Genomic DNA, 24,264 nt, shown 5'->3' with positions numbered 1-24,264 from the left:
AGCTCAATTTTAATATGTAAAATATTAAAAATATGTCAGTTGAATCTGGTCAGTGATTTATACTTATTAAATTGGAATGCATGAAGTCACTTTTTCTCATTGATTCAACCATCAGGTTTCATGTGGGAATAAATCACTGCTGTCCAAATGTTTACTGTGTAACTGCATCGATTATTATATCTTTCATTCTGGACACCGCTCGAAGGAAAAATAATCTGAGGAGGAGACCACCCCTTGACAGCAAAACCATGATTTATAAGGCAGCAGCCTGCAATGCATTTATTTGTTTCAAAACCTAGATACTATGACTACAAACTTTTCTTTATTTCCATGTAAACATAAAAGCTATAGTTATTCATCAGAGCATCCAAAGGACATTTGAGACTACATTTTATTGGATTCCCTTCAGACCATTTGATTTGTCTTAAGAAAAATCAATTGCTTTTTTGATTAATCTCCAAAATTCACAACACTAGCACAAAAGGGCCATCTGCAATAGTTACTATTTTCCCGAGAGAATTTAGAATGGGATAGATTGCCGTCTCCCCTTTTTCTTGACCTTTTTTCCCTGCTGTTCCAATGATTTAAGCTGGGTTTCATTGGCACCAGCTGCCGCTCAGTACCCCACTCAATGTCCATTCCTCATGTGAAGGTAGACAATGTCTGTGAGCTGTTTGACAGTGGGGAACATCACTACAAAACTTAATCCTTCCTTTACTGGAATTCACACTCGTCATTTCTTAAGTGATGACACTAAGCTGTGGACAGGTTTGTTGGATGTTTTCTCTGGTCCAGACATTCCTAAGCGTTGGTAACTGCACCTCTGGGGGTTCCCAACATATTGCTGGGGGATTTACAGCAGAAACTGTATCCTGGTGAGTTTATAGTTCTGGGCCTCAGATGGCCCATGTCTAACTTCATGTCCCTAGGTCTCAGTTACATCTTAGGTGACCCATAGCTAATCTCTGGGTTGGACAGGAGTGCTGAGTGATTTGGTGTAGGAAGCTTCTGTTGTTCCAAGGCCAACAGAGAGAGTGGCGATGGAGGCTATCTCTGTGGTGGCTGAGGTGTACACTGATGCCAAAGCCACATTGCACAGTTTCTCCTGCCATGACCTTCTCAGGATAAAGCAGGTGTACAGTCTGTACAGACACTTCACCCTAGGGCCATCCAGCTGCCAGCCGTTTCAGAGCTCACAGCTCACTTGATCACAGTGACGCTGGTTTCAGCCTGTCAGTGTTACAGGTGCTGCCAATCTCCTCACCACCAGATGCCAGTCGGGATACTCCGGCAGCTGGTAGAGCTAGAAAGTTGGGTGCCTTAGAAAAGATTGGAAATGTCTTGACTAGACCAAAGGCAGTTCTAACGTCTTTCAACAGGCTGGGACGGACAGTGCTGGAAAATGGTCTTGAGGTGGAAGATCAGCCACGTTCGGAGGAACGGGTGGCCTATTTCTGCTCTTATTCTTACATTTGTGTGGAAACCTAATTAAAAATTTCCATCCGTTCCCAGTAACTTTGATACTTCCAACGTCGTAGCTGCTGCGCCATATCACCCTGTGCATTAACGTAACATTGCAATAGTGCAGTTTATCTTCATTCCAGGCTAAATCCTCCATGGTGTGCCTAAGGCAGCAAGACAAAAGGAAAGTTTGTATTCTTTCCAGGAGTTGGATATTGCAGTTTTGTTAGTTTTACATGCATTTCATTTCATAAGTGGAACATTTGCTGAATAACATGGTCTTATTCTTACCAATTTCAAATGCGAAAAGACACAAGATTTTGTTAAATGTGCTCTGTGTATTGTAGAATATTTAGCAAATCTTCCTTTTTGTCTCTTGACTCATTATGGGATATAGCTCCACATTGTCCCAACAGGACTTCTTGATATCTCTGTGAGTCTAGAAAGTGAATGTTGGCAGATTTGTTGACAGTGTTGCAGTATGGATGAGACTGATTCTAGGTTCATCCACTATCAACTGTACACATTTTGCAGAAAGAGGTTTTGAAAAGCAATCAAGGCAAGAAATGCTGGCAGATGTATTATTTTCCTCAAGCTCAGACAGATTAACTTCACTTATGAATTCCACGGTCACCTGTGTCAGTTTAACTGACTTCAGTTGAGGCTGTGAGATTCTGGTATACATGGTAACGCTGCAACAAGCGGTCTCTCTCACCACCCACTAACACAAGAAAATAAATTATTGCGCCTCTTCTTGAGCACCAAAGCAAATAATAACAACAATAACTTTCAATTATATTGTCCCTTTAGTGTTGTGAAGTGTTGCTGGATGGCTCACAGGAGCGTTGTCTACTAGTCTTAGACTGTCCGTCAGGATCGAGGTATGTGGCACTGAGTCACATTAGTGGGTTTTAAGATTTATCAGCAAAAGAATGGTTAATGTTATAAAACATCTTGACTGTTTTAAATTTTGATTTTAAAATCTCATATCACTTTCATAGTGTTGGTATTGTGTCACTGAAACCCCTTCATAGACAGAAAATGTACAATGCATTCTAAGAACTTGCAATTCCTCTGATCTTATAAATAACTGATGTGATTGTGCAGATTTTAAAGTGAATGATTTTGTTGTGTATCTTGTTATAATAGATATATTGATCATTTTGAATTGAGACAGCGTCCTGGTGTAATGGATTAAGCAAATAAAAGGGTCAGATGCAATTCTTGTGATGTGGTTTTTCACATTTGATGTGAGCAGGAGGGAAATTCATACAACAGCGGAAAGGCTGAATCAGATAAGGACATGGATTTTAAATGACAAAGAAATTAGTTTCCTGGGTCCTTTGAGTGGTTTTCTATTGAACCCTGTGGAGCCACACTGAAAGTTTCAGTTAATGTGAAGCTGTTATCAACCAACGTAATCAAACACCAGGATGTATCTCAAAGAATTTTGCTCTAAATCAAAACAAGTTTTCTAACCTCGTATAGGTCAGTAGGGGTTTGAAATATTTCCACCTCCATACATTGGCCAGCTTTTCCCTGCCTCGGCTCATCTGCTGCTGAAACCCCCATCCATGCCTTTGTTAGTGCTGGATGTGACTATTCAATGGTTCTCAGCCTCTACCTTCTGTTAATTATGTTGCCTGTATCATAACTCATAGCAAGTCCAGAGATTGCTGACTTAAATTGGCTCCCAGTTAAGCAACACTTTAATTTTAGAATTCACATCTTTGTTTTCAAATGCTTTTCCCCTCACTATCTCTGTAACCTGCCCCAAGTCTCCAACGGTGTGAGGTAACAGTGTTCTTCCAATTCTGGGCTCTTGCTTATCCCCAAAATTAATTGCTCATTGTTGGTGGTTGTGCCTTCAATTCCTGAATTCCTTCCCTAAATTTCTCCATTTTTCTACATTTCTTTCTCATTTAAGACACTGTCTACATTTATCTAATTGACCATGTCTTTGATCATCTTTCTACTTCTAATGATATTTATTTTCATTTGATAATGATCCTGTGAAGTTGCATTAGAAATCTAAGTTGGTGTCATTGTGTGCATTTCATGGAATTTCACATTTTAATGGAGATCAGAGGATGTGAGTTGATTCAAAGAAGAATGAAGTGGTTTCCAAAAATCAATACCTAAGCTATGAAGGGCAAGTCACCAAATTGAGCTTGTTTTCATCAAAGAAGCAAGTAGAGACCTGAAAGCTATTTTCCCCATGCACGTTGATGGCAGACACTTTTAGTGTATTCTCTTGCAGAATGCAGTTAGTAAGACCATCATTAATACCCAACTCTGATTGCCATTGAGAATGGGGTGGTGAGTCATCTTCTTAACCTACTACAGTTCTCCTGTTGAAAATGTGACCTGAGTGCTACCAGATAATGAATTCTAGGGTTTGGACCCAACAGTGATGAAGGTGCATGATAGTTTTCCAAGTCAGATGCTGTGTGACTTGGAAGGGAACTTGCAGGAGTGGTGTTCCCATGAACCTGTGACCTTCTCCTTCTAGATGGTTGAGATTATGTGTTTGGGGGATGATACTGGAATAACCTGGGTGAGTAACTGTCTTGCATTTAGCAGATGGTGTATGCTGCAGCAACAGTGTATTGGTGGTAAAGGGAGTGAATAATCAACAGTCAGCAAAGCTGATTAAAAACAGAGTAAATTTTTAGTGATGAGTGGAAGTTGAGGGGCATTTGGAGAATTTAGAAACTCTATGTGGGTCTCAGAATTATGTTCTGTGTGGGAAATGTTGTGATTAAATTCTGGAAAAATTATAGTCGATGGATATTTAGCATTTTTGCTTGACCGGTTATAATAAGAACTAATTGTAGCTTTAGGGCCTAAAAACTTCTCTGGATTGCCTCTTCTTTGCATCCTACTCTCCTGTCTAGCTTTACATCATCCACAGACTCAAATATATTATGCTCAGTCTGCTCATCTAAGTCACTGATATAGGAAGTAAATAGCCAAAGTCCAAGCACTGATTTTGTGCAGTAACCTCTTCTTTGGCACATTATAGAAGGCTTTTTGAAATTTCAGATCACCATGCCCACTGGTTCCCCCATATTTAGCCTGCATGGTTTTAGACATCTGATCCAGGGGAAACATTATCCCTGCATTGACCTTGTCAAGCCCTGTAGGAATTTTGGATATTTCAGTGAGATCATCTCTTGTTCTTCTAAACTCCAGAGAGAATAGGTCCAGACGGCTTGATCTCTCCTAATAATTCAACCCCCCTCATCCCAGCAATCAATCTGGTGAATGACTGTTGCTCTCCCTCTATCACTAGTATATCCCTTCTGAGGTAAGGAGACCAGAGCAACACACAACACTCCAGATACAGTCTCACTAGTGTTCCATGTCATCACAGTGAGGTATCTTTATTCTTCTACTCAGACCTTTTTCTAATTAGGGCCAAAGTACCATATTCCTTCCTAGTTGCTTGCTGTACTTGCTTGCTAACATTCAGTATAGTTCAGACTTGTGTATAATTTCCATTCTCTTACCATTTAAAACAAAATACTCAACTTTTCTATTTTTGTTATCGAAGTGGAAGATCTCACATCTTTCCAGATTGCATTCCATCCGGCTTGTCCTCGCCCATTCACTCAGTCTTTCTATGACTCCTCGAAGCCTCCCTTCAATATCCTTACAACTCGCACTGTCACCCAGCTTTGCATTATCTCTCAAACTGGATATTCATACCTGGTCTCCTCATCCAAATTATTCTATGGCACTTTATTGAAGGCTTTGTGAAATTCCAGATCACCATGTCCACTGGTTCCCTTGTATTGGTATTGGTTTATTATTGTCACTTGTACCGAGGTACAGTGAAAACCTTGTCTTGCATACCGTTCATACAGATCAATTCATTACACAGTGCATTGAGGTAGTACAGGGTAAAAACAATAACAGAATACAGACTGAAGTGTCACAGATACTTAGTGACATAGAATTTAAATTTAAAAGAGTAGAATGATTACTATAAAAGTAATGAGTAGATCTGCAGAGAGCAGCTTGCAATGAGTCGTCACGCTCCGGTGCCATCTTGCTTTATATTTAGCCTGCACGGTTTTAGACACCTGATCCATGGGAAACATTCATACTCAGTCTCTTCATCCAAATTATTTTTATACATAGTGGATGTTGAGATTTTTTAATGTGCTCTCTTCTGGTTTCTCTAATCGATTCCAACATTTTTTCTTCTACCGATGTCAGGCCAGCTTGCCTATACTTCTGTATCCATTCACCATTCCTTCTTCAATTGTGTTCTTGAAATTTGCCAAAATCCAGAGATGACATTCTAGAATGTAGGAAACTCCAGAGGTCAAGACTAATCTGTCTATGAAATGCTGTATCCTCCTTTCTCAAAACCTTAGCCTGTTGGCTGTCTGGTTCAGGGATTTATTGGCATTTAATCCCACTGATTTCTTCTCTACTGCTTTTCTACTAATCCTAATTTTCAAATAAATTTCTCAGAAAGAATTTATATGGAACTTCTTTTTGTGTTGTTAAATAGGTGGAATAAGGTCCGGAATAGAATGGGTTTTACATGTCAATTGTGTTGAATTTTTAAAAACTTTTTTTGCATTTTTCTCATTTTACAAAAAAGTTAGGTGAGGTTTCTTGAATTCAACCATTTATGAATTAAGAATTACCTCTGCATTTTCTGTTAATTCTGTAGGGCATCAGATACTGGATTATAAACCAATATTTCTGTTAGCAGATTATGTTATTGGACAAATTTCCTGCCTATTGACAATGACTTGGTGATTTCCTTTAAATTAAATTTGATGAAAATAATGTTTTCTTGCTTGATAGATGAACATCACTACAATAACATCTCTTGCTTTGTGGTGCTCCCCATTTGATTTTACCATATTTCTCGTCTCTCCTGTCACACCACATTTTTGTTGTTTCTTTAAAAGCTTTCAGTCACGGAGTGACATGTTCTCATCTTCACAAATGTACAGGGGAGATGACACCCTGCAGTTAATAGATTAAAGTTCTTAGCCCTTCTGAATTTGTAGGTGTAACTTTTTTATGGAAGGTGTGCATATTTTTACATGCCTGTAGTCATAGTGAGTTAAAGCATTTTCACAGGCTTGTAAAGATTAAATAGGTACTTCAGTGATATTTCTCTTGTGAGCTTTAGTTAGCAGAAACCTACTAACAGCTGTGTATGTTTCTGTCATTTCACACCCATTCCTTAAACCAGTTGTTAATCTCCTTCGAAGTGGGAGAAATGTTAAGTGAGTTTACTTCACAGCAGGAAGGCACAGGGAAAAGGCCTGTGAAATGCAGTGTAGAACAGGGCAAAGAGCTTCTCAACTTCTTGTCACAATGTGCCAGACTGCAGTTTGAGTGGAACTGTTACTTTTAGCATCAAATCTTAGTTCAGAGGCAAACCATTAGGTAGCAACTACAGGTCTGCTCAGCTATAAAATTGAAACCTGACCCAACCATGGCCAATTTGAACCCCACCCCAAGTACTTAGTTTTTCCCATACCCGACCCAAGCCAGAGGCATTTGCAGACAAAAAAAGACATGCTGAACTGTGCATCTAGATCAAGAGGACACAGCAGTAAAGGTAAGCAAATCATGCTGATATGGCTAAAGTATTAAGCTGACCTGATCGAAGCCAAAATGTTTCAGCATGTTATACACCTGACACACCATGTATAGCTGGGTCCCACCGGGCTTGGGTTGGGCAGCCATGCTACACCAGCAACAGCCTGCATTAGCATTGTGCTAGAACGTAGACAAATGTCCCAAAGTATCTAAAGCTTAATCAAGAACATGACATTTAAAGACAGAAGGTTTTCGGAGGAGGATTCAAAAAATGAGAAAGGAGTTTAGAATTGAGGGAACCGAATGGTTGCTATCTACCCTCATGGTAAAGAAGTTCATGAGCTTCTCACAGTTGGAAAGTTTAAGGAGATGTTTTGTAGGGTGGGAAACTAGGACATCATCTTTGCTTTCAGTGTAGTGAGCAGCTCAGGGGGAGCAACCTGGATTGAGCCAAAGGTTTTATTGGTGGATCAGGCTGAATGGCCTGAGTGAGATGTAATTGTTTAGAGCAACAAACAATCTGCTGGAGGAACTCAGCATCTGTGGGAGGAAAGGAATTGCCAATGTTTTGGGTTGAAACTTGGGACTACAACATAAAAGTGAAGTTATGGGAATGAGGTAAGATCTAGATGCAGAAGTATTGTAGTGATTGAAGGGCCAAAGGGTAGCCACTTGTAACTTTGAAAGTGCAATTAATATGTGACATGGGAGGACATTTTTCAGGCATAGGAAAGTGGTAGGTGCATATTGGTAGTGGTGGATGTAAGGAGTTGGCTGGAGATAACCACTGAGAGAACAGAGTCCAAGGAGATTGCAAAAGGCAAGAGGATTTATAAATATCTTGCTCAAAGTGCCATTCAAAATGAGCAAGCCTAGAGAGCAAATGTTGACAAGGTGCAATTTATGTAAAAATGTGGAAAATTAAAGTATTTAAGTTAACCAAATATGTAAGAAAAAATCTTAGTAGCAAGAATAGTAATCAGTTTGATATTTGACCTGAGTAAATGTGATGGACGTTAATTTGATGTAACAGAACACCAGCTAAACATTGATTCCAAATTAATGTTCTAAACAAAATATCTACAATAAGCAAATGTAATCATGCGGATTGCTGGATATTATGGAAAACATGAATTTACTAAAAATATTTATTAAATAGGAAGTCTTTGATTTTGTGAAACAAATGGATTACAGATTTATGATTGCAGAGTTAATGCCATAATCCCTCCCGTTTTAAAATGGGAACTTTTACACTATTATTATTTTATCGATTGGAAAATTGAGTTTTGCGTTGCTCATGTCCTCCTGTTTTCTCTTCTGGTATTGCTGACTCATGATGGGCATGTTTTCTCAGAAGCCAAATACCCAAGTGGCCAGACTTCATGTCGTGAGTGTGAGCAGGCTATCGATTATGAAGGTTACTTCACGCTTTCCAGCAGATGTCACTGGCCACTGATCAAGAAGAATCTTGCCTGTTTTCCCCTCCCTAGCTTTGGGTCATGGAGACTCATTGTAATGCCTCAGTAGCTTTTGTGGCTTAGATCAACACATTTTGCCCACACCAAGAATTGAACCCTGGCCTACTTTGTGTGCTCATCTACAACATCTGAGGGGCTCCCAATACTGATAATTATGATGGAATATAAGGTTACTGAGCATGACACTTTTTCAACTACTTACACAGTATTAATCATTTTATTAGGTTTTCTGAATGCATTTGTAACTTAAATGAAAACCCTGCAGACACAATGACCTTTGCTGAGGGAAGATTTGGTCAAGGGTATGCTACTCAGACATCTTCTGTTGTGGATTATTCTTGTTTATTGTTGCTTCTGATGCCCCGTGCATGGTAGAAAATATCCTCAGTTGTACTAGCTATCCCCTCTGTAACCTAGAATTGTCATGGGGCATGATATAAGAGCTTTTAGTTGGTCAGCTTCCATGTGTGGCATTAGTTTCAGTAGCAGCTTTGTATTGTGCAGGATTTAATCTCTTTCTAAAGCATCCACCACTGTACACAGGGGGTTGACTCTTGAGTGTTTTTGCACTGATAGCTGAAATATCTCAGCGCTGTGGAAAAATAATGACAGCACAGGGCTTTGGGACCCTGAAAGCTGAATATCCATGAAACAAGTTTAAAGGGATTGCTTGCAAAAGGAACAAAATAAATTAACCAGCAGCAAAGAAGAGGCATTTGCCTTTGAATCATCTCCTTAGTGGAAACATTTTCACACTTCAGAGGGTGGCTGTGAACTACAGAACTGTGACTGATACGCTTGCAGGTTCACAGGAAAGACCACAACTGTCTAGGTCAAAGCTGTTTAAAATTTGGTCACTCTGCCCTGGCACACCAGGAAACCCAAGTGTATTCTCAAAACAAGAACTTTGTTAATGGACCTGGTGGATTATTCATTGCTAAGGGCAAGGGTTATACTACAGCAATTTATCAGTAGACATTAAGTTGTTCAGGATGCTATGAGGCTTATTTTCCTTCTGATGAGATTTTGCAACAAAAGAGCTCCTTTGCAACATATTAATGTTTTCATTAATAAGGCTCACTAAACAGACTATCCCCTGAGTGTTAAAGACACAGTTACTTTCAACTCTTTGATGCAGAGCTAATTATCAGTGTAAGTAGATGGGTAGTTATCAGGTATGTTATCGGGTATGCAAGCAACATCAGTTTGTTTTTGATCATTATTTTTATTTTTTGCATATGGATATGAGTTAGGAATCAATTATGTTCTGTGAGTCAAAGCTGCACATAGATTTGTAGAGATTTCATGTCATCAGAAATGTGACTGTGGAGCTAATAAGGATGATTTGCAATTAGTCCAAGTTAGCTGATGTTTGTTTCCTGTTTTCAGGACCCAGGATTCTCAGCATTTATTTTTGACAAGCTTCAAGTGCCTGACACTTCAAAACGAGGTCGAAGTGAAAGTGAGAGCAGATGTGAGATTTGTGCAACACACCTGAATCAACTGCGAAAGGAAGCCATTCAGATGGTCCATAATCTCGGCCAAGTATCCAGTCAGGATATACCTGAACTACCGCACTGTTCCAATGCAGTTTCTTCAAGCAATGCTTCCCAAAATGTTGTCACGCTTTCATCACAAAGAGATTGGCCCTTTGTCAAAGGACAAATGAGCAGACAACCTGTAAAATCGGGAAATGTAATATCTGGTACAGAGAGACGGAAAGGACCTGGCTGGTCTCAGGGTGCAGGCAGCCTTTCAAAGTCCAGTGTTCAAGTAACTGTTGGTTCCAGTGGTCTTAGCAGTGCTTTGAACTCGGTCACCATTCAGGCACAGCAATACCTTGAGGGCATGTGGAGTATCTCCAGAGTCAACAACTTCCTTCCTCATGCCTATTTGGTGAGTAATTTGTTGTTTTATTCTGAAGAAAATAATATCTGTAGATCTCAAACTTGTTAATGCAAGGATCTAACATTTCCATAAAAATATAGGAAACTAATGAACACTTGTCTGATATTTTTCAATGTCTAAAACTAAACTGTATCATGTCTACCTCTCAACATCAAGAGTTTCAGTGGAGTGGCAGCTGTGGAGACTGGAATAGGTATTGTGATGCTGAAGTAGATGTGTTTGTGATGGATCTTAGAGCAGGACAAAATGCCGGCACAACATTGTGGACCGAATGGCCTGTACTGTGCTGCAGTGTTCTATGTTCTATGAAAGATTAAGGGAGCAGAAACTCAGTTCAGAATCAAATAGAATCCCAAGGCCATGAACAGACTAGTTTAGCACAAGGCAGCGGCCAGAAGAGAGATGTAAAATCCATGCTAAGAGAGCAGCTGAGGAACCAAAGACGATGGCTTCAGTCATCCTAATACTTAATAAGAGGAAAATGGATGTCAAACAAACAGATTGACCCAGTAAAGGGAGAATAAAATGGATTAGTGTTGGATTCGAGTAAATGGGTGCTTGTTGGTTGGTGCAGACTCGGTGGGCCAAAGGGCCAGTTTCCACGCTGAATGACTGTGACTCATCTAAATAGTTACTGATGTATGAACCTGGGCATCTTTGTCGAGCCTCACATCCACGTGTATGGAGGTAGAAGTAGGTTGCTTATGCTAATTTGTGGATGCGCATGTCACTGGCTGTTCCCTATTGTCTACGTTCTTGAACCAGATGGTGAAGGTATTCCCACATGCTGCTGGGGATGGAATTCTAGGACTTGGAACCAGTACTGATGATGGAACAGGGATATATTTCCCAAGTCAAAATGGTGTATGACATGGGGTGAAACCCAGGGCTGCCCTGTAGAGATCATGGGTTTGGGGGAGTAGCCCTGTTACGTAACTGCAGTGAATTTTGTACATAATGTACACTGCAGCCACTGTATGCTGATAGTAGATGGAGTGAATGTTTAGGGTGGTGAATGGAGTATCATTCAAGCAGGCTCTTGCTCCAAATGAGCAATTATGGTATTGGTTGCACCCTGTACTTCACTTCTGAAGTAACCTCTGTTGAAGTGAAAACCCACCAACATCTGGGGTTGGTTTGGAAGCTGAGCATAATGTACAGCCGCTGCATTGTTCATTTAGCTTGAGTAGCTGGGAATGGTTTTCTATTTCATTAATTTTCACTGGCAGGTATTTAGGATCAACTACCCTGGCTGATTATTGTATCACTGTTTAGCTATCCACAGCCTAACAGGGAACAGTCTTCCTGTTCCACAGGCTCACACCATTTCCCACAAACCCTGCAAGGAAGCTCGTTCTACAAACTAGCTTCAGATAATTCAGATTACTAGTGGAAAGAGGAAAATGATAGATGCAGTGGGGTAACACAACGTTTGGTCCACTATCAGGTTATGATGACTTGTTTGGCCCTTGTTGCCAGGGTGAACCCTCATTGGATCTGGTTTACTGTGGCATTAGTCTGGGGCATTTAGACTGAACTTACTGGCCTCAAAGTTCTGTCCTGCAGTATCATGTCTGTGCCCTAGGTGATAAAAGTTTCATCAAAGAACCCAAAGCCAAGCAACACATATCTGGATTTTGTACAGGTCCCTTGTCTATACGTCAGTGAGACATGTACAGTGATGCTAATGGCATCTAATGCTTGTTCTGAAGTCACATGCACAAAATTGTACAGCACATAGAGAGCTTGCAAACAGCACAGGAGAGTTGAGGTCTGATTTGTAGTTCCTGTCCATATCTGGGCCACTACATTGGTGAGTCCAAAGCATTCATCGTCGTTTCCTCCTCGTCTTCCAAACCCCCTTCGCAACCCCCCCCCCCCCCCCCACCGAATCCCCCTTCAGGCTTCTTCAGTCCTCTCACTGACTGTCTCCCACTCTTCCCTTGATCACCTCCCAAGCCTTCCCTGTAAATGACCACCAAATATCTCTCTAGAATTCTTTCCCTCTCTTTCTTCCTTGTGACTCCACATTACTAGTATGGGCCCCCTACGCAGTGCTGCTTTAATGCAACATATCCAGTGCTTTACAAATTCCACCCACTGAATTTTGGACATTGTGTTTGCCTCATCTGGAGTTTGCCTCACTTTCTGAAGTGCAGTACAACTACGGCATGAATCCACTGTGGAAAACATCCACAAGAGATGATAGAATTTATTAATCTGTGAGTAACAGGAACTTATGAGATAACCAGATGATGTTGGCAAATGGGTAAACCAGATAGCATATGTAGAGTTCTTTTGCAATTGTAGTGTCATTAGTAGACTGTGTTATATCATTAACGCAATAAAGACATTTTGGATTCCCACAGCTTCTACCATCTGTTATCATAAGGGAAGCTGCATGTATAATTTTTTAATCCCTCATTTTTTTCTTGTGTATAATTTTTGATTAGAGTCTTTCTGAATATTGCAGAGTTATTCATTCTGTAAAATAACCAGCTCAATTTAAAAATTCTCACCCTCTATTCGGCCCCCTTATTGCCTTGCTCCTTGCTACCTGCCAACCCTACAACTCTCTGACAACTCTCTCTTCCTCCTTTCTGTTCCTCTTACTTATTGGAGATCACCTGACCCTTGTGCAGCATGAATATTGCTTGCCATGCATCAACCCCAGCCTGAACGTAAGCTGAACCCAAGGAAAGTCCAGCAGGTCCATGGGAATTTTGCCTTCGGCAGGGTCCCCTCCAATTGCACACATTCCTGACTTGGAAATATATTGCTGCTCCTTCACTGTTGCTGGATCTAAATTATGAAACCCTCCCCAACAATACCCAGTGATTCATGCATGGTCATCCCACTGCCACTGACAGTTAGATTTTATACTCATCTGTGCTGTCAATTACCCAGAATGATCTTTGCAATCAAATACCTTGTGTGTCTCAAGGTAAAGAGTTAAATTTCAGTTGGTGAACTTTGGGCAGAGCTGGGAACATGTTCTTGTGATGAAAAGTCATCTATATGAATGATAAATATTTTTTTTCACAAATGCTGCCTAACCTACTGAGTATCTCAGCATTTTCTGTTTTTGTTTGTCTTGTTCATATCCTTCTTGGAGGAAATTTTGAATGTAGTGTTCAGTAACTGTGAACACTACATTATGTTCGGTTGGGTGAAGGCAGAATTTAAACTGTGTCACATGGCAGGGATTTGTGAGTTGTTTAACTGTGCCATTGCACTCTACCCAATCATATTTTAGTTGTACAGTGGTTAACTGGTGATAACTTAATTTATTTTTCAGCCTCCTATTTTTTTAATGAGATGGACTGTCTATTGACTTCATAAATAAAGATAATGTAGAGAATTGAAACTCTTATGTTCAGTGAGATTGAATATGATAGCTACATATATTTTGCACTTCCCATGTTTGTGGCATTGAGGGTTACAGGTAATGAATTTGTCTTGTGAAGACTGTTGATTCATAGTTGATGAACTTAGTATGGTTTTTATGACATTGTCAGAAGTTATTTAGTCTTTGTTTATTGGTGCCCTTGTTTAAATTGGATTTTTGTTTGTTTGCCTATGGCAACAACAATAGGGTACTGTGTATTGTCATGGATAGTCTCAGGAGGAAGTAGTAACCTGTATATATGTTCTCACGCTGGTCTCAAGACCAATCCTATTACCATTATACCCACACACAAGAATAACTCAAAGCATCAAGAAGTCAAAAAAATTGTATCTTTCAAATATTTTATGTTGCAAATGTGGCCCAGTTTCTGTTCAAATGCAATGCAGCAGGCAGTCACCAACAGAAAATTATGGAGACAGTTTGGCTTGTTCACTCTGTGAATTTTTCATGGATTCAATTTAATGTAAATTAAACCTGCATTTGTCTAATGAGGTTTGTGTTTTAAAGTATTTATCAGTTGAAGGAATCATTACTTAGAATTATTTTTGGGACTTTAAAGTCATTTGGGTTGCTTCAATATTGCATTTGTCGAATATAATTTTTTAAAATTTGCTTTGTTGCATTGATTTGAACCTACTGCTCTACCAGTAATTGATATTTAATTCCCATTTGTTTCTGTGACTCAATATGAGACCATTGGTTATATAAAGAGAATTTAATTCAGGGCTGAGGTAATATAAAATGAGCAGATATCATGACATGATGTAAGTATCAGCCAATAGGAACTTGTGAAAATAGTCAGCAACAAACTGTATTGAATGTGTCAAAGCTTTTGGTTCTGCAGAAAATTTTTAATCTTTTGTCCAATGGAATACTTACCTATTGCTCACCAACAATTTACTTAACACTTTTAAGGAGAATAAGTATACCTGTAAACATATTATTAAACACCCAGCACAATGATGACATTATATTGATGCAGGGAATAGCTCAGAATTTCTGAAAATATTCAGCATAACCTACAAGTCATTGTGATCTTGAAGCAAGTTTTTATCTAGAGAAACTAAAGTTGTACTGATTTATATGTGCAAACACTTTTACTCTTGAACTTTTTGATTGTTTGAGTCCTATCCAAGATATAGTATCAAAACTCAATGCTTTTTTACTCAGCGCCCACACTTTGTAAAGTACAGCATGTGTGTTATCGCTGGTGTACATCTATCCCCAGTAATGTCAGCATGGTATGACACTAATTGACCTGATGTGGGAGTACTGAGATCTCTAAAATATAACACTTTTCTTTTCCACCACTGTACTTAACGAACACACTGTCCCAGAATGCTGAATGCATAATGACAGCCAATGCTCGTGTACTGAAAACACTGGCACAGTGACACAATGTGTGTTGTGGAAGTGCCAAAATCTCTCTTGCAAAGAGTTGGTAGATACTGGGACAATTGAGACATCCAAAACTTGACTTTACAAGGTTAGGGCATTGAGGAATGCAGAGCAAAAGCAGAAATGGGGATTTTTAATTGGTCACAGATACTGCCAACGCTGCCTAATTGGTCTGAACAGGGCAGCTATTATGAGTCAATCACAGTAATTCTGGAGCAAGGATTTTGACAAGGTTCCCAATGCCAGTTTGGCCAAAAATGTAGAAGAACATGTGATCCATTGAGAGGTGTAAATTGGATCCCAAACTGGTTCTGTGACAGGAAATGAGGGGTAATTGTTGGTGAATGATTTTGTGACTTGAACCCTTTTACCAGTGGGGTTTTAAAGGTCTCAGTACCTGGTTCGTTGCAATTTATAATATACCTTAATAATTTAGGTCTAATTGTAGGAGGCATGTTAAAAGACTTTTCAGAAGATATAAAAATTGGCCGTGTGATTGACAGTAAGGAGGAAAGGTTCAGAGTGCACAAAGTTATAGGGGGATTTGATAGAAAGTGGCAAAGGAAATATAAGATATTCATTTATTAGTCACATGTACATCAAAACACACAGTGAAATGCGTCTTTTTGCGTTACTGAGAATGTGCTGGGGGCAGCCTACAAGTGTTGCCACTCTTCCGGCACCAACATAGCATGCCCACAACTCCTAATTTGTACCTCTTTGGATTGTGGGAGGAAACTGGAGCACCCGGAAGAAACCCATGCAGACATGGGGAGAACAGACAAACTCCTTACAGACAGCGGCAGGAATTAAACCTGGGTTGCTGGCGCTGTAATAGCGTTATGATTACCGCTACACTACCATGCCACCCCATAATCCAGAGAAGTATGAGGTAATGCATTTGGGAAGGTACAACAAGGCCAGGCAAGGCACAAAAAGTGGGAGGATGTTGAGAATCAAAAAACTGCAGATGCTGGAAATCTGAAATAAAGCAGAAAACACTCAGCTGGTCAGGCAGCACCTGTGGAAAGAGAAACTGATAATGTTTGAGGTCTCGGACCCTTTGTCAGAATGGGAGGATATTGAGTGTTGGGGAAGAAGAAAGGGATCTTGATCCTATGTCCACACATCCTTACTGACGCACGACAGGTCAATAAGGTGAATAAAGAAGAGGATGGGATCCTTTCCAGTGCATGGAATGCAAGGAGTTATGTTAGAACATGTAAATTGCTTCTTAGACCACAGTTTGAATGTTACGTACAGTTGTGGCCTATCACATTATAGGAAAGATGTGATTGCACTTGAGATGGTGCAGAGGAGATTTATGAGGGTGTTACAAATGTTGAAAATATTTAGCTACAAGGAAGGACTGTATTAGCCAGATTTGTTTTCCTCGAAGGCTGAGGGGAGATTTAATTAGCAGGTATAAAATTATGAGGGGTCTAGATAGAGTCAATGGGAAGAACCTGTTTTCTTTAGCTGAGGGACATAGATTTCGTAGAAAGATTAGAGGGAAGATGTGGAAAATCTTTTTTTTCACACAGAGAATGCTAGGGATCTGGAACTTGCTGCATGACTGGGTAGTGGAGGCAGAAACTTTCACCACATTTTAAAAGTAGTTGAATGTGTACTTGAAGAGATGTGATCTGCAGGGCTTCGGACCTAGTGCTAGGCGGTGGGATTAGATCTATGTAGCACTTTCTGGATCAGCACAGACACGATGAACTATATGGACTTCTTCAGAAGGGTAAATATCCTGTGGTTCTCTATAGGCCAGACCTGGTAAAGGTGGCATTTCCCCTCATGAAGTTGAGGTACAGGTCAGCCATGATTAGACTTAATGTTGAAGCAGGCTCCAGGGCTATTTGTCCTCTTTCTATTCCCATGTAAATATGCAGTTGTACTGAGTTCTTGCTAATCAAAAGATTTAAAATTTGTCATTCAACCACACTGACAAACAATATTGTAGCAATTATATTCTATCCTCCACTTCTGAAATTCAGTTCCTTTTGATGTTGATGGAACTGTATTTTAAGAGTTCAATGAGTGACTGTACTGCACTACAAAACAAGAATCACTTGAAAGCAGTTGTTGCCCATTTTTCCTCAGCCTGTAATGGGTAAGTTGGAAAACATTTGCTTGTTCAAACATTACTGAACTTACTGTTTTATTTTATACTATAATGGTTGAGCAACAATGCAAGTTAAGCTTTTGTCCTTGCTTTATGGTTGAGGAGAAGGGCTGTAAAGTGCAGGACCAATCACAATCAGGACGTTAAAGTTATGTACCTATTCTGAGTAAACACCTGAACAAATCCTAAAGAAGGTTGTCATAGACTTGCTAAATTCCTCACCTCTCTAATGTGTACCTTCTGTCAATGCATTCAGATGAGTAAAAATTACAACATAGTAAGTATGTGTCACTTAGTAAATAGTGAAACACTTCCCTTGGTCATTTTGGCCTTCGGGTTAAATGTGACAACAAAAAAATTCATGGTCTATAAGCAAACAGCGTTCAATAGTCCACAGCTTTAATTCTTGTGGCAATATTGTGTATAGTTTGAAATCTTATGCTTAGAGAGAGGGTTAATATAAAAACGTAATATCTTCAGTAAGAATTACAAGCTTATTAAAAGTCACTCATACAATTTAGTATTTAAATGAAGGATCAAAGGAGGTGTTGATTGTGAAACCATGGCACGGTTTGCCAGAATCAGTTGCTTCTATTCTTGCAGTTTGATGATATTGACAAAGAGGTTTGCTGACAGAAATCAGTTTTGCATAATTCAAGAAGAAAATATGAGACAGTCAGACAAAAGAAACCAATGAGCTTTGTGAGCTGACAAAACACTGCCAGTGTACTTTAAAAGGCATGCCGGTTGATTTTTCTTTTTCATAGTTGAGCAAACAAGTGTGTTTTTGTTGTAAGCTTCTCTTTTCAGGGGAAGCCTTATCTAGAAGGCCTGAGGCATCACACTCAACAGTAAATGGAAATTCATTGCTGGAAATTGATATATCTTTAGGCAATTTCAGTGACATTAGACTTTGGGTCTTAGAAACAACAGATGTTTCTCTAGTTTTACCTGCACTACATGGATTTCTGCTGCCCCTCTGCACATTATTAGCAGCAGCTACAGATTATGCTGTTTTCAATGGCAAGGCTTCAGACTGACGGCAGGCTAATGGTTGTACAAATGTGGTGTATCCAATCTACCAAATTAAAAATAAACTTGTGATAGCATTTATTTATTTAGGAACCCCTTTCCAGGAGGTTTCTTTTCATCATTATTATTCGGCATAAGACACAGTTCTTGTACAATGCAGACATGTTTCTGCAGTTGCTTTTGATGGAGTGACTGAGACAGCTTGATGTACAATTTTACTTTACAAATTATTGCCTTTGCACATATGTAGCAATACATTGACATCTTATTTGAAGAGACATAGAAACAGCGATTAATAAATCTGGAAACCTAAATGGGTCAGAGAAATGTGATCTATAAGAGACCAAGCTAAGGATACTGAATAGTCATAATGGTCCAATAAAGATGCTACTATGGGCTGAGTACTTAGATAGTGAAACATTTAGTTGATAGATTGGGAAATATTGTTCAATAGAGGTGAAAGCAAACCTTTTGACTCCTTATTGTAATGTGACCAGCTTCATTCAGCTAATCCCCTCGTACATACTTCCTTTATTTTCACATGTGCTCCTGGATTAATCTCTCTGACCAAATTGATCTAAAGCATAAATCTTATCTAAAACTCAATGTTTGCATTTATTGATTCAACAAATCAAACAAAATATTAAATTAGTATCAAGAATACTGCTGTATCTGAAAATGTTTTGTTCAAGTTTACACGTTAATTCTTTGAAATCAACATGTCTCAGTGCAGCTCGGATGACACACCAGTAGAAACTGGGCATGCTTTCCTCATTAATGCCATATTTCCTCTTTTAACAATGTTACCTTTCGTGCTTTGTTGCAAAATATATTTTTACTTATTCAGTTATTAGATGCATGGAAATATTTTGGATGCAATACCACTTCACTAATCAAGTCCCCTTCCTAAAAGAGTATGTAATGAGCCTGCTTTTTTGATTGAAGAAATCTATTAAAATGGCCATCATTGTGTTTTAGTGTAAGTGATCTTATCTAGGATTTGGAAAGTACAGTATTTCACTTTACTGTACTTAAGTAATTATACTAGATAGTTGTTTTTGATTAATCTATTTTGTGTGTACATGTGTCTTAATTATAAGCTTGGAACTATTCTGTTTGGAAAGGATAAAATGGTATCTGTTCAATGAAGGCACAATACTTAGCATTTTAAAATTAATATTTTAAAAATAGCAGAGTTCAAAGAAAGTGATATTTTTAAAAGAGGGAAGATGAACAACCTTGCAAGGGGTTTGATTCACTACATTTGTATGAGCTGCCACTTAAACAGGTAGTAACCCTAAGTGATAGACTACTGAGAAACCGTGTATGGCAGATATTCATTACAAAAGGCAAGCAACTCTGCAATTGAATGATAAAATGTGTGACAATAATGGAAATCGGTTTATATTTCTCCATTACTTCATGGTTGTCAGGCTGTTTAACTGTGCATTACTCTGACCAAAGCCTCTTAGTTGTATGCTGCTTGTCTAGTGAATTCCTGGTTGTAACCTCTAATGCTGGACATTGTAAGACATGCTTGTCCACATTAATTAATTTTAGTTGTCACGTTGTAACTGGTGCAACGAATGAGAGAGCCAGACAGTGATGATATAAAGCAAGATGCTTCACAAGTCAGTTCGTCACCCATCCTTTACCATTTACTTTTTGTTTTTAGGCACAAACAACAATGACAGAGAGCGGAAAAGAAGGTTTATCTCAAGAAACCATCATCCCGCAGAACAGCAGCAGTCAGACCTGGGTAGCAGGGACACCGGCCTCCCAGAATTCATTATTGCCTGGAAGGATTTCTTCTGGCACTTCAGCTGCAGCTTCTTTCTTCATCAGGTATTAGATTATTTCATTTGTCGATGGGACGCTGTAAATTGGATTAAACGTTTTCAGTCAAGCTTGATTGGCTGATGTGATTTTCACTTAAAAGGTTAAAAATAGCTGAGTTTTAGGAACAGATTTTTAGGTCAATTATTGCATTATTGGGTAATTTGATACATACCATTTATCTTCCTGTCATTTTGTAAGTTGATTTTGTCTTATCATTTTGGGGTAGATTTTGGCATTGAAGTCAATGGCATGAGATGTTGGAAGAGATCTAAAGCGGGCCCTCTTCTTGTACCCAGCAGAGCAGGATCTAACCTCTTATGTCTACCTTTTCTCCTATCATACTCCAAAAGTCAAAGCCGCACATCACCAGTCCTCTATTCAAACTTCTGCTGTGCGTGTAACTGCATCATGGAATCTCTGATTTTCCTTTTCCTCTTCTCTTCTGAATGGATTTTCGGACGGGCTGGAGGAAATCCACCATGGATGTTGGAACTTGGGAATTTTTAGTGCTTTAAAGACCATGATCCATCAAGTTAACCTTCTACCATTCTACTAGTCATATTATACAATGTAACTACTGACGGGAAAAGAATAATAAGGCTTTGGGTTAAGGGCAAGAAGGCTGGATTAATTAGACTCCACTGCATGCTATTAGGGCAAATAGCTACAACTGCTGTGCTTGTATAATGTTATAATTCCATGAACAATAATAGAGTTCCTGACATATCATGGCAATTAACTTTTGTCAGTTTGTCCACAAGACGTGAATGTGAATCCAGGAAGCTCGCCAATGGGCGAGAACTTGGGGATCCATAGATTCAAAGATTTATTTGCTTTCCAAACTTCCAGATGTGTTTTTCCCTGAAATTAATATATTTCTCTGTAAAATAATATTTTTGGAAGAATTCTATGTGTTTTGCATTTGAATAAATCAACATTGTTTACAGATATTTTCCTAGTCAGCCTATTCCATGGATTGAGCACAGTATAAGTGAAAGCACTGAGAGAATTAAAATATTTTTATTGTATGACAAAGCTTTAATTCATGGAAGATCTCAATCACTGAAGTCCAGTGAGGTAAGGAAGATACTACTATTTCTGATTTGCCATAAACTTTCAGTTTATTTTATTTAATCTCTGTTTCAAATATAAATCTTGCAGGGCAAACGGTAGATAGGATAAAGTTGATCTAATCAAAGTGATGTCCATCTGCAGAACTTGAACCCGACTGATATTTCCCCCTTACGCTACAATAAAATTGAAACCTTTTTCAGTTTAGATCCCCGAACAAGCACCAGCCACACTTAATATTATGAACTGAAATAAAATGATACATTGACTCCAGGCATTTGTTACTGTCATGATACAAACTGAATGTCATTGCCATGTGGGTCAGTCAAAACAATTTAGGTATCTCAGTTAATGTCTAATGTCAGAGATAATGGATTCAAACATATATTTTCTAAAAGCTTTTGCTGCAGTATCTAAGCAACCCAATTTGTTTACTTTTAAGTTCATAAAAGGTTATATTCTAGGCATCTGAAGTATTACAGTAGAGCTGTACTGTGGCCTCTTGTATTTTTGTGATAATCCTTTATTTAAAGGAAGAGTTATGCTTCTGTTAAATGCAGGAATACAGTTCCAAGCTGGCTTCGCCCCCGAGTCTACCCTGGTACATTTTTCTTAGTTTTTCTGGCAGGTTATTTTAGTATTGAGGGCTGGCACCAAGATTCTGCTCCCCTGAGCTTACTGCCACAATAAAACACCCATGTTCCGTCTACTATAATGTCAGTATATATCGATAATCACTGCGAAGCTCCTATATTGACAACTTCCTCCATTAACTTTATGGTGGTTGATTGATTCTTTTTCAGTGCTTTTACAGAGTAACTGGTTTTGGAAATTGAATGTTTAATGTAGAAGAGATTCAGTTAATGTTGCAACAGCTTTTTATTTGTATTGAAGAATTTGCAAGTAAACTTTGGAATAAGAGAGATGCAGGGAATTATAAAAACTGAAAATACTGGATGAGCTCAGCCGATCACGTTTGCATCTGTGGTGGAGGGATACTTACTGACTGACTGGGCACCTCCAACATTTTCTGTTTAGGTTGAAGATTTCCAGCATCTGCAGTATTTTGCTTTTGTATCCATGAGACCTGGCTGGAAATATATCTCCACTGCTCCAGGTGTCTGGGTGGGGAGGGGGGGGGGGGGGCGAAACCACAATTGGATCTGCAACACTGAATAGTTTTACTGTTTTCACAGCAGGGATCATGCATTTATTGCACTGCATGAACAGTGTCTCAGAGTACAGACAAGTAGGCTAACTGTGGACGGAATGCACAAAACCAATGCAAGGCCTCTTCATAGAAATGTGGAGGGTGACTTTTGTCAGCAGTGGCACCAGTGTTTGTGGAATTTGTTTTGGGACACAATGTCTGAAGATTTTGTTTAAGCTTTGGATGGTTAAGAGTGTTAGAAGTAACAAATAAAAACACAAAATGCTGGAAACACTCAGGATGTCAGGAAGGATCTGTGGAAAGGGAAACATTTCAGGTCAAAGACCCTTTGTCAGAACTGTTAGTCATCAGATTTGGTACTTGTGCGCTGAGTTCTCTGACCACCCCATTCTCCAACAGCTAACTGCATCCTCCCCTGTGCTCCCCACACAGCCCACACCCCCTCACACCCCCTCGCCTATAAAATGACGTTTTGCAGCCAGATTCTTGACAGTACACTGACTTTTAATTTCTTCTTTATGGTTGACTGCAGTTGTGTTGGGGCAGGTCAAATAGCTTCTGGAGTGGCCCTCACCCACAACATGTTGGGTACAGGCAACTCCACACTCTACAGCTGATATCACAGGTGGAAGCTGGATGGTTGGGAATATATCAGTCTCTAGTATTCTCTGTTGTGTTATCTTGGGTTAATCTTGAGATGAGTCAACCAGATTTAACTCTCATAACTAATTCATATCACAAGGTTAATCAGTTTTAACTGACTTATGAGCTAGTCAGTTTATTGAGATCTAGTAAGCTATCTTTAGTAGTCACATGTATATCAAAACACACAGTGAAATGCATCTTCCGGTGCCAACACCGCATGCCCACAACTTCCTAACCTGTACGTCTTTGGAATGTGGGAGGAAACCGGAGCACCCAGAGGAAACGCACGCAGTCACGGGGATAACGTACAAACTCCTTACAGGCAGCAGCCGGAATTGAACCTGGGTCGCTGGCACTGTAATAGCATTACACTAACCGCTACAGTACTGTGCCTGCTGTAGCCTGCAGTCGCACCACTTACACCATGCACTATGGCACGAGCCACTTGCCATGCTCAGTGATGTCCTTTACAAAGGCTCCACTTGTATTGTATGTGAAATCTGACACTGGTGGATCTGACTAGTTATATTACATAACACACCAACAAAATACATAAGCAACGAGTCTCAGTGTTCAACACATTAAAGATTTTTATGATACCCTGCTGCTTGCAATGTCACTTAGACTAGTTGATGGATTAAAATCTTGCAGACACTTTGGATGAGATTTGTCTGAATAACCAACTGCACCTGGGCAAGGCACATCATTATTAATGTGCAAATTGGCTGGCCACGTATGATGAGGAAGAGTTATCCCATCACTACTGAATCACGCATGTCACTGCTTACTTTGGGCTTCTTTGCCTAAGCTTTGCAAAAAATGCCTTATCACCTTTAACCTCCCAGTGATTTTCATTATGTAGTTGCCTTTACTCATTAGCAGCCCTTTTCGATAGAAATCTAGGTCTAGCAATTAACAACCTAAGCACCCTTTCAGTGACATGATAATTGTTGGTTATTGTCAATTAACCTGTCTTGCCCAGTGTAGTAGGTGTGGAGTCTCATCTCTTCAGAAAGAGAAGTACTTTGGTGCTTTTAAAAATAGTGAATGCATTTTTTCACTTTTTCTTTTTGCCTCTTTCATATCTTTCTTTTAATCTAATATTCTTTCTCCTTCTCTGTTTCTTTTCCCATACCTGCCCGGA

General features: G+C 39.3%; 1 protein-coding gene across 4 annotated transcripts in view; it reads left to right on the top strand.

Moving 5' to 3' along the window:
• The window catches only part of kif26ab (kinesin family member 26Ab), a 158,926-nt gene that overhangs the window by 61,471 nt on the left and 73,191 nt on the right, over positions 1-24,264 (top strand). For all 4 annotated transcript variants that reach the window (XM_052024494.1, XM_052024467.1, XM_052024476.1 and 1 more), the window contains exons 3-4: positions 9,906-10,412; positions 20,070-20,239. In XM_052024494.1, coding sequence (XP_051880454.1) covers positions 9,906-10,412; positions 20,070-20,239 — 677 coding nt within the window. The remainder of the gene's footprint in view (positions 1-9,905; positions 10,413-20,069; positions 20,240-24,264) is intronic.

The sequence above is a fragment of the Pristis pectinata genome, chromosome 1 (genome assembly GCF_009764475.1).
Source record: "Pristis pectinata isolate sPriPec2 chromosome 1, sPriPec2.1.pri, whole genome shotgun sequence".
Lineage (NCBI taxonomy): Eukaryota > Metazoa > Chordata > Chondrichthyes > Rhinopristiformes > Pristidae > Pristis > Pristis pectinata.
Note: the sequence above shows the minus strand (reverse complement) of the source record. Positions and strands in the feature narration are given on the sequence as shown.